General features: G+C 36.3%; 1 protein-coding gene across 1 annotated transcript in view; it reads right to left on the minus strand.

Annotated features, from left to right (window-relative positions):
* LOC107188719 (potassium channel subfamily T member 2) overlaps window positions 1-12,458 on the minus strand; it is a 107,215-nt gene extending 94,757 nt beyond the window's left edge. Inside the window, exons 1-2 of the mRNA XM_015577061.1 lie at window positions 12,328-12,458; window positions 1,737-1,816 (exon numbers count right to left, since the gene is read on the minus strand). Coding sequence (XP_015432547.1) covers window positions 1,737-1,816; window positions 12,328-12,458 — 211 coding nt within the window. The remainder of the gene's footprint in view (window positions 1-1,736; window positions 1,817-12,327) is intronic.

Raw genomic sequence — 12,458 nt, forward strand, 5'->3', positions numbered from 1 at the left:
AATTGGAACGTTACATATACACTACCGGCCAAAGTTTGAAATCATTTACTGATTCCAATCAAAATTGAATGTCCTGATAAATTTTTGACTGACTCGTCGTTAATACACCAGATGGTAACAGGAATACATTCTAATTTTAAGAGATTTAAGTATTTTCTTATATCCAAAGTACCCGTATGTAACTCATAATTCTAATTTAACCCTCAAAGACTACACATGGTTACAGTAACCCAGTCCCTCCGAAAGACATCTGGCATTTCTGAAGGGCAAAGGGTGGAAAATTAGGACTGCATATGTTTCGTCAAAATATTTGTGACTAAATTACACACATATTGCAGATATAGGGAAGAAACCCCTCTGGGTTATGCCAACCCATGTGTGGTTGAATCGGTCATTGAGGGTTAAGGATTAAGGCCACACTTAACCTGATCTTTCCTACTACATGAAAAGACATTCTATTTTCGCATCATATGTTTAGTCACAATGACAGTGCAGTACTATAACATTAGTTCCCAATGCCTAGAGTATCTCAATTATTAAAATTAAGGGCAGTTTTTTGACGAAAGGGGCATTTGCGAATAAAATATGTATACCTTTGCAAACAATTGTGCAAAATGTAAAAAAATATATGGTTTACTAGTTCTTTTTAACAAATAAAGCTTCCTCAGTTACTTTCAAGAGTTCATTATTTCTTAACGAGATCCTATTTCTCTTAATTCATGAAGTGGTTTTGAACTTTTGGACGGTAGTGTATGTGACGCCTACTTGCCAGACTTAGCACAATCTGATTCACAGCAGTATCTAAAAATGTTATCCTGACATTTAAATAGTTAATGAGATTAAATAATATTTGCCAAGTGTATTATGTTATTATACAAAATTGGAATTTTCACGTTTATTCAATTCCAAATTGTGAATTACTTATATATCTTTTATTCGTTGCTCCGAACTCTTTATCCAGGTAATGAAGCGAATGTAATCCTGTGGACAATTGAAGGAATAATAAGTTTCATGAAGTTTCAGGCAATTAAAAAACTTCAAACTGTAATATAAAATTTTGAAAAGTGTAGACTTTGGTGTTTGCACTAACAGTAACATTTGACAGAGAAAGTATTTTGTCGAGGTATCCAGTCACTAAATGTCAGTGATCGATAAATGTTTGATACGACACGCGATGCTTCAAATGAAGCGAAAGTCGTAACAAGAATTATAAAACGACTGTGGTGTAACGGTTTACGTCCGTATCTAACGACGTAATGTGAAAATCTGGGGTTCCATTGAAGGGTCAGTTTGAAATTGCAACTGTGAACTCCATTTGTAAATGACACCGCTGACGCACTACTATATGGATCATACTGCCTTGCATGCAGGTCGTATGATACATTAAAACCCCGAGCAAGAATTTATAAATAACGTTCTACAATTCTATTTTAAAACTCGTTCCGACTGATGTGCCGTACGTTGCTCTAATAGTTCATGGATAAATTATTCTGTTGAGGTCTGTGATGGACAGCAGATATATGTTTCAAGTTATAGGATGAAAATTGTTGTAAAATTCCAATGACATATTAAATACAAAATGAAATTGCATATATAGTGTACATCTTTAATGGAATGTACAAAAACACAGAATAAACAATTAAAAATTACAGCTTTTCACAGCTTTTACAAATCTTCACAACTACGAATTAAGACCAGAATTTTTTGAAGAATAAATTGTAACGAAAGTTACTTACTGGAACGTTGGTTCTTGATAAAATACAGTTGAAGTCGTTCTTTGAATGTGTTCTCGTTCACGTAATATTCGACCCGAACTCTGAAAGCAAAGGGAAAACATGACATTATGTTCTATATATTAATATTTTTGTGTAATCTATGCTATGATAATATAAATTATATTCCATATGACACTTTGTAAATAATATGTTAAAAATTAATTATATTTGAAACTGTTTTTTACGAAAGTGGTGTGGGTCTTTTTTTTTAATTTCGAGGTATTAACCGTTTTGTATCTAACGTCAACATATTTGGAATGGAATCAGAGGCGGTTTGCCTAGCGTTATTTTGTTATTTTGTTATCGAAGGATTTATGATAAGGACTTACGCAGGCCATACACATGAGATGGTAGGCCGTGGCAAATGCATGGCCGTGAGTGAGAACGCTGAGAAAGAGTTACGAAGAGTGACAAGTGATGTTATTTTGTCATGCGTAAATAAATTTAACCCTGGCTCCGTGTTTTTATTTTAAAGAATTTGCAAATTTATTTATTTATCTCTTCATTATATTAATTTTTGTACCACTCTATCAACTTGACACTGAGGGACACATCAAGTTGGGAAAACGAGGAACGGATGAGGGTTAACTTCATTTATGATCAATTTTATAAAAACAATCCTTTTGTTAAACAGAAATGAACGTATACCACTTTCAAACGAAAACATGTATGCAATTAATATTTAATAGTCAAACTAGATTTGACTAATTCATGAAAATATTCAACTGCATTCACTTTGCGATTAGAAATATAAAAGAAGACATTCATCCATAGCCGAAACTAGCTTTAATTCATTTTTTCTTAAGATTAGATTTATACAACTTTTATAAAAAAACGGGTTATATATGTTATTATCTCTTAGACTCAACTTTGGATAAAATAATTTCAGACGGAATCCCATCTTCCCCAATTCCATTTCACCGTACCTTTCTATCCGTTCCACTACTCACGAATCAAAGGGATCATCGCAAGAATTACAGAGCAGAGGAGAACAATTGGTTCAAGCACATTTGTATAAAACGTTCGCATGAAAGTCTCTCCGGGCGGACTGGAGTGTTCTCATTATCAAGTAAGAGATCCTTGATTACCATTCGACAGACAGACAGACAGCAGAGCCATTTTTCTAAACGCCCTGCGCCGTAGCTACCACGTCTCCGTCCAGTTTCCATACCAAGCCAATTCCATTGAACCGGGGCGTTGCGTCGTTTACGCGGTCGGTTGTAAGCCGGCGGCGGCGGTGGCCTTACGGCCTTACCCGTTATTTCCACGGCACGGACAACACACGTCGGTTTCGTCGAGAATAGCATCGCGTGACGTCACCGTGGGCCGACGTCAACAGACGGTCTGTCGTACACGCGGATGGTTTCAAGTTGTTGAACTGGTTCTTTGACCCAGATAACGTCACGAGAGAGCCTGACCTACGAGGAGAGTCGATGAACGGAACAGGCTCACAATAATGTCACTCGTGGGGAGATCGTTGAGCAGAAACGTTTGTATTCGGCCAGTGGCGGCTGGGAAAGGGTGATAAGATTGCTCTTTGTACAGCGATTAGGCCAGATTTAGCTAGAGAAACAGTTGGTAGCTAACTTGGAGATTGTTTGCACACGGTATCGGAGGGGTCTTGATTGTATCAATTAGCTTACTTTATCCGTATGTGGACACCCGAAATGGTCACGGTTATTAAGCAACCAGAATACCAGGTATCCCAAGTGCCCCGTTCCGATAGATGCGACAAACATTGATAATTTTACTCTTGTACTTTCGGGTGTTACGAGCCAGGGCTAAGCGGCTACGAGAGCCGAGGAAATGGCGAGTTTGGTTTTTTTAAAGTTTGTTACGTGAATGAACCTGTGCCTATTTCATCACAGGGAACCACTAGGACAGGTTGTCGTGGACGAACCCGAGCCTATTTCATCTCAGGGAGCCACTAGGATTGTTAGTATGGGCCTCGTAACTTTTAATAATTCGGTACACTTCGAGCGGTAAAAGTGTGCCTTTGTGAGTTCGCTTCTAACTGGGAATTTAGATGTTATTCTAGAGTTGAAATGAACAACACTGAATTTTAAATATATGAACGTATGAAAGTATATTCAATAAAGTAAAGGTTTTACAAATAGTACTGTAAAGTGTGGTCGCGGATGCTAATTCCAACGTTCTCGGTTTTCACGTATTGAGTAATGCGGGGATTTGTTATGCAAAGTTTAGCTTGCTTTTAGAAATGTTTGACAAGGACTTTAATACCCGATCTCACTAGCTAGACTTCTGATATGAGTATGATCCGCGGATGAGCTGTACGCGTCCCTGTTTATATCCCGAAAATTGAGTCTAAAAGTAGTGGGGGACACGCCTGTTCTCAACGGAAACTGTTTTCCAAGGAAATCTGGCCACGCCATAACACCCCGTGGGCAATTACGTAATCTGGCCGGATGCATTCCAACTCCCGAGAGGGTTAAAAGGTCACGAGAGTGTCTTCGTACGTAACACGGGAAAGTGATAGTTTTCCCGTCTTGTAATATACCAAATTGTGTTTTAAACGATTAAGCGAAAATGTTACTCGAAACTGTAAAACAGTTCAATGCTAAAGTCGATCATCCGTGTCATTCGTATGTATACGTGTTGCTATTGACTCTCTATGGAGGTGATTGTTAATAACTGTATTTATGCTAATAAATAAACAGTTTTAACCTTTAAAGGATGGGCAGATATTTTCATGATTTTTTATATTTGTGAATTAGAAACTTCTGTATGTATAACGAAAAATAAGCGATTCCTCGGAAGCGTAAAAGTAGGCTTCGCATCCTCTACAGGTTCATTAAAAATCTTGTGTTCTATAGAATTTCTTTGTAGAACTTCGGTCCATAATTTATCTATCTACAACCTTCCTTATATGGGTATCCGGGTACCCTAGGAAGGATAAACGGTTTAGAAACTGTTTGAAAGGCAAACCCCATCAAAACTGTATTAATAAGATCCAAGTGACTTAAGAACTGAAGGCTATACAATAACTTTATTGCAAAGAAATTGTTCAAGTCGTATAATTTCAAGGACTGGTGGGTTGTCAATTGGCTACCAAAATCATGAGATCTGACACCTGACTATCTGATTTCATTCTTTGGGACTATGTGGAAAGGAAGATCCATTTAGGGCATTGAGTTGCAATTATACAGAAATACTATAAAAAATTTGGATAAAAAATCGTTCACCCGTAGAAAAATACATTTTATATAATTGCCGTATATTCAATATTATTTTATGATAAACGAACAAAACATTTTTTAATCATTTCTACTGAACAAATCTTTTTAGCGAAAAGGAACAAGCTAGTTTCAATGAAAAACCCTGTATTAGTGATGATTTTCTACCATCCGACACCGTTTGTAGTCAATAAAATGTTTGAATCAGATTTTCAACTCAAACTACATTACCTCACAATTAAAGAACAATATTAGATTACTTATTGATACACCTGCTAGTTCAACTGCATGCAACTCCACATATAATTCTATTTTAGTTGAGAAGAATCTCGAAAAAATGGCCTTGAAATTCATGAAACCGCTAAAGGGAAGTGAAGTTTGAATAGTTGATTATATCACTCGCGGCGTGCAGTGTCATTCTCGCCTAAGTTGACCATTCGCAGAATGATGCAAACTGTTCTGGTTAAAGTGGTAAACTCTGTATGTACACTCGCCGACCAATTTCAACGTCATTGTATTCTGTCACACTCAGATAACACCCACGGCTGTCTAATTAACAATCTGTGTCCGCCAGCGTGGGTGTGTCTATTTTCTGTATGTTAGAGTTAAGTGGGGAAATTCGTTTACAGGGCCCACATTTCTTTTTTTTTTTTAATTTTAATCGATAGTATTCACAAAGAATATACGAGGTCTGATCAAAAAATTCCAGGACTTATTTTTTATAAATTTATTGAAAATTCGTACAAGTTATTCAACACTGTCCCCTTCAAAGTACTCCCCATGGCAAGCTATACATTTTTCCCACCGCTGTTTCCATTGCTGGAAGCATCGGGAAAACGCTTCTTCTGAAATGCTGTTTAATTCCATCAGCGATTTTTCTTGTATTTCGTCAATCGTGTGAAATCTCTTTCCTTTCAGCGGGTACTTAAGCTTTGGAAACAGGAAAAAGTCCGCAGGGGCCAGATCGGGAGAGTAGGGGGGCTGGGGTAAGACTGTTATGCTGTTTTTTGTGCAAAAATCATGAATGAGCAGGGCCGAATGAGCGGGTGCTTTGTCGTGATGCAAAAGCCACTCCCTGCTTTGCCTGAGTTCAGGTCTTTTCCTCCTCACTGCTTCGCGCAAGTTTCTCAGGGTTTCGCGGTAACGAAAACGATTAATCGTCTCACCTTGCGGAAGAAATTCGTGATAGACAACACCCTTCCAGTCAAAGAAAACTGTGAGCATCACTTTCACATTCGATCTCACCTGGCGAGCTTTTTTGGGTCTCGGAGAAGATTTTGACGTCCACTGTGATGATTGGGTCTTGGTCTCGACGTCGTACCCGAAAGCCTCCCGTAACATTTGAAAAGTTTCCGTGAATGTTTTTTTCATTTTCACACAAAATTTCACACAAATGCGTTGTTCTTCTTTTTCATTCATCATAAAATCGCTGAACGCAAATATCTTGTTTCACTGAAACAGCTGTAGATTTTCAACCAAGAAGGTTATCGAAATTTTGCAAACTCGGTCGTCCTCAGGAAGGTTAGCACTAACATTTAAAACAATTGCACCACGCTCCGACCTTTCGTTGGCGCGCAATTTAAACAGTCCTGGAATTTTTTGATCAGACCTCGTACTTCGAAAGTTATATAGCAAAATTCAAAATGTTTCTGTAGTTATTGCTTGGGGAACTGGTATGCGTCACGCTGGTATACGGGCGCGCCCACTGTACTCGACCACTCGGTCCTTATCACGGTATTATTGAGCTCAGCCGATGTTTGTCAAAGTAAGTATGTATAATCAGCGTTTATAGCCAGGTAGACTGTGTACCTATTTGTATGTAAGTGTAGCCGAGGCAATTGGTTTTTGCCACAACGGGATTATTTAATCCCAAGGACAGAACTTTTAAACAGATGTTTAGGCGGAGACACGCAAAATTCAAACGAGAGTTTCAATTCTACCGTCTGGCGTCTCGCTCCGAAACATTTGAATTCCGGTTAAAAAATTATCAAAATTGCTGCCTTCGTTGCTGCAGGGATCTTCAACGAAGGTTACTCTGCTATTTTAAAAATATTGCAGTTTCTAGAAATGTATATTGGGCCACCATTGCAAAATATTCGCCGATAACTACGACGCGCAGCGATTTGCGAGGCAGGAGCTCCGCCGACTAAGCAGCACGAAAGAGGTTCGTACACCTCGTAAACTTCAGCAACTTGAGCAAAATGAGTTTCATAAGGAAGCGGAAGGCTTGCTGTATGGGCCTGATATAGCAGATTAGCTTTTGAGTGATGCAAGTTACCAATAACTGTTACGTTTTTGTTCCTTAAACTTTAAACGCGTTTTTCTCGAAACTACCTTTTACCATTTCTTTCAAATTGGCGGGAAAGATACAGATAAAACTATTCGACCAAACGACTTCTTCTAAATGAACTAAACGAACTAAAAACATGAGAAAAAAATTTGTTTAACAGCCTTTTTTGGCACGAATAAGACGAAATTTTATTGTCAAAATCGTTACTTTCTTTTTTTAAAGTCCCACAACATTTAGAATTTCATACTTGTTTCTTGATTTTCTTAGTTCATCGACAATAAAACTTTATGAAGTTTACAAATATTTCTTGTATTTTTGTTTTGGGCAAGAATTAGAGGCTCTACATTTTCCGCCAATTCTCAACTACAGTGACAAGGCATGACGATGATTTGTAAAGCATTTAATGTTAAAGTTATCATTTTTTAATAAACAAAATTATTTAGCGTTTCTTAAATGTACAATAAATCACTCTTAAAGTTTTAGAAAGATTAGCTGTATTTGTCGTTCATAAAAAGATTCCCGAAAATCATCTTTTCAGCGTCATAAACCAGGTTCCCCTCTTAACAAGGGAAGTCCTTTAATGTGTTTGAAATATTTTGAGATTGCATTTACAAACGTTGTAGTCATAACATTTTAAGCAAATACACAAATCACTAAAAAATAGTTAACTGTACCATTACACCTCGATATTAGCTCGAAAAAAGTTAATATAAATTGGACAAAAATATAATATATGTATATGTTCAAGGTACACAACCTTGACAGAAAATTATACAATGACATAAACTAACTACTAAACTGTGGATTTTATGCATTTAAAAGGATTTTTGTCTACGACTAAAAGTGAAATGTTTAGTAAACTTTAATTAGATTAGCATTTTATCTGCAACTTGACGGATCTTTTAATAAAGTAAACAAATTTTTTTCGATTTCAAGTTGTTTAAATTATTCCACGAAAGTCTATATTTCCGAAAACATCCACAGTCTACTAATCACATGTATACATTTTTAATGCAACAACGACATATAATTCATCTATATGTAAGAAGAGTTACTTATAATTTAATGTCTTAATACAAAACATCATATTAGATGCCTACCTATTCTTGAAATTATTTATCTTAATGTTCCAATAAGGGTAACTAGAAGGTATCAATTATTTAAACCAATGATGTTCAGTAGGAAATATGTAATATAACCACATATTCTTCTAAATAAGATTATAATCGTGTTATGTGATATTGATACACAATGTATATAATCATAATTAGAAACTGTAACTGTACAGTTGGGTTCGTTTCGTATGAAAACCGAAAATAAATAAATATTTATAAACATTAACCATGTAATAATTTTATATAATTTCCACAATAATTTCAGACATACTTGTATATAAATAAAAACTATTGGGTTGTTCGGAAAATTCATAGCGTCTTTAAGGGCAGAGTAACCATCTATAATTTTCAATTTATATCATTCTTATGCACTCATCTTTACACACTTTCTTTGCATTTTTCACTTTACTTCATTGCACGAGTTATCTACAACCTCGAATGTATACGCTAAAAAAACTCTTCAACCTGCTTCAAGACGGATTTCGTTTTCAAAGTTTTTTCTCGATACAGAGTATTCTAGTGATCTAAAGGAAGAATAATTTGACTGGCCAAAGTTTTATTAATTGGATAGATCCTATAAAATTTTCCAGTCGAAGTAGTGTAATTTCTTTTCTAAGTTTGATACAACGTAATGAAAATGGACTTTGTGCTTGTTCGTGCATTCCGTCGCTATTTCTCACGGAAAACAAGCAACAGACTATGTAGTAACTTATATGGTAAATACATTAAATTCACACCTGGAAAACAGTACATGAACAATTTTTCCTTCGTTCAGTAAATAGGTAACGAAAACATTGTGTTCGAAACGCTACGAATTTTTCGAATTAATACGGTCATTATTTACAAACAGAAACAGTAAGTAATGGGCAGGCGTATTGACCACTAACATTCAGAAGCACGCGAGTTCGATCAATTTTGAAAATCACTTCTTTCAATAATAAAGAAAACTTAATTCCTTCATTTTTTAATGTTGTTATATGAAGAACCCTTTATTTTCGATTGTGCTGCGACTTCCAGTAGATCTTTTATTTCAGGAGCGATAACGTGCGAATCGAACAAACTCTCGGTATGCGTGCTAAATGAAAACGTGCAGCAGCGCAAACCCGCTTTTGTGTTGAAACTTTCGGTCAGATTGTGTTACGTGGTGCATCGAGCGTACAAAACGAAACCCGATTAATCAGTCATGGGTAATATCGCCTGAGAAGTTGGTTTCACGCTTCAGTGGAGCTATGGTTCGATTAGTAGTTGCACTTTTTGAAACGTGCACACTATGTTTCGTGTACACATTTTTAAGGATTCGTTGAATTGACTTATCGAATTCTTTATAGTGATGCGAGAGTGAGTGATTAATAGACTGCGGATATTCATGCGAATGTATATCATTTTATAGAAAATCGCTAAAATAATGGGACTTGAACAGGATCTTCCTTTGTCATTAGGGGGTTCTAGAAATATATTTTTTATTTTTAATAATACATTCTACGTAAATATGTATTGGAACAAAACGTTAATTTTTATATAATGTTAAAGATTAGTATGATTTTTAAGGGTACACATGTTGAAGGATCACAAGAAGTTCCGACTCATTATTGGTGTAACTTTAAATATGCCCCTAAAACACCATGTGACGTAGAACGCCCTTTCTCGGCGTATAAATTAATTTTATTAGATAAGAGGCATGAACTTAAAATCGATAACATAGAAAAAATGATTATATAATAGGTACTGTAATTTGAATTATAATAAATAAAACAATAAAATGATTAATATTTTGTAGATATGGAAATATATTCCTTGCATATATTTTACATATATCTTGCATACATCTCGCATATATTGTGCATATATGTTGCATATACCTTGCGTATATTTGATTGCATATTTCGACATATTATACTTGCATAAACGTGGGCAGTCTAGTGATTAGGATAAAGGACTCGTTAGGATAACGGAGATCAAACTTATTACCGTTCTCGGTGTGAAACTCTGAAGAGGTATGTTCAATTTTTCTGGTCTAAATAAAATATAGATGGTGGATTTAATATATTGAAAGGTCGTTTACTATTATTATCGAAATAAAATAATTTAACGGATATTGCGGAAGTATTGACATGTAGTATATTCAACTGATCTACAGCACTTCTGACACGAAAAAAGAAAATCGCGGTAAGAGTAAATCATAAACTAACAATTCTCGAGATATTCAGCTCCTTATTTTATAAGACAGATAAATTACTATTGTTTTGACAGTTCTGGATACGTATCATGCTATTGTGGAAAATGTCAATACAACTAGTATTAACGCTTATTCAACGAATACAGTGGGTGATCGGTTAACGAACATAATCCGTTCAAAGAAAATGTTCGTTATCCGAATTGTTCGTTATCTGATCATTGATTTACCATACATTTTTACGGGAACTTAATTAATTCGTTCAGGGAATCCAAAAAATAAATAAAAATTATTGTTAATACTACGTTTATTGTCCGAACTGTTCGTTAACCGATTACCCACTGTACTACATAATGTATAAGCCAACATTTATCACAGTACATACCTATTTATTTTTTTAACAATTTCCAATCTCACGCGTGCTAACGAAATTTATTTCATTTGCATCTTTTTGCAAAAATTCGTATTCACCTCCACCCCAAAAATTGGGACACCCATATATGTATTCGCGCCCGCAATGATCCGAACGTTGGAGATGCACCGAATGTAGAACGTACCAAATGGTTACACAAACTCGGACAGTAAATGAGGAAACTTGGTTCAACAAAAAACTAGTGGACTGTATTTAATATATAAACAACTTTGGACGCGTGAGTATTCAGTGGCTGTCCCTGCTCAAGAAACCAAGACTGACTTGTAGACACACAAGCACCAGTTTGGTTCTATCAGTCACACTGACTGTTCAAAATGAGATTGATGTTTCTCCCTTGGAGTACTGATTGAATCTGGTAAAAATTCGTAAGACTGAAGGCCTCCTCGGTGAAGCGCCTTGCCCCCCACTTTCACAGTCCGCCCTCAGCGCACTTCTTCGTGGGGGTGGAAATGTAAAATGCCCGCTAGGGTGGACGACAGTTCGGCAACCTTGGGGACTTTCCTCCAGGTACCGTACGCGAGGCTCCCTGCGAGCCGAAGCACGAACAACAGCGTCCCGTTACCCTTCGGAAAGCCCTGGTTTATGACATGGACCGGTAACTAATTTGGCGCGAGGGTGACTAAAAACTGCTGGTAGTATAAAATAATGTCGTACCGTGCACATTTGGCGACCAAATGTGCAGGACAAAGTCTTTACAAATCTTCGCTCGCCTCGTCGATGCCATAAACCAATTCCTGGAACACCGTGTTCCAGAACAATATGAATGACGATAGTCAATTTGCCTTCAAAATAATCGTATTTAATGAGATGTAGAAAAACATTTTCTGATTCAATTTTTATTTTAAAAAAATTATTTTATATGGGATATACAGTATACAATATGTCAGGATTAGTAGGATATACAGTGTACAATATTTGAGGATTAGTCCAAGTAAAGAAACATTCTAAGCCCAAAGTTTTGAAAAATGTTGTATTTTGAATAATTTTTTATTTACAATCAGTTCATTTTATAATTTTCAAGCTGAAGAATGACAAATTTGGTGTATAGATCCTGTTTCCCATCAGGAATGATAACATGATGCTAAAACTAGCGTCTGTTGTTTCTGATTGGTAGTGAAACTTCCAACAGTTAAACCATAAAGCAATCTACACGCGATGTCACGCATATCCGAAATTTCCCTGTCGAAATTTGTTTCAACTCTGATTACTAAGTCGAGGACGCTGATATTCCTGGTGTAAATGAAGCGTTCGAAACAGATACAGAGCAAAACCGACACGACCAAGCTGCATACACTAGATGAACTTTGACGACTGATGTGCTGAATTTAATCGTCTCATAATTTTTACAATGTGACGCAATTTTCTATCACTTCGCGTAGTTGTTCCACGAGGGCAGCCACACCTCCTGGGATTAGATACACTTCCCGTTGCGTTAATTTTCTTTTTAAGTCACTAACTGCACTTTGACTGCACCCCAT

This window comes from Dufourea novaeangliae, unplaced genomic scaffold, assembly GCF_001272555.1.
Source record: "Dufourea novaeangliae isolate 0120121106 unplaced genomic scaffold, ASM127255v1 scaffold108, whole genome shotgun sequence".
NCBI classification, from domain to species: Eukaryota; Metazoa; Arthropoda; class Insecta; order Hymenoptera; family Halictidae; genus Dufourea; species Dufourea novaeangliae.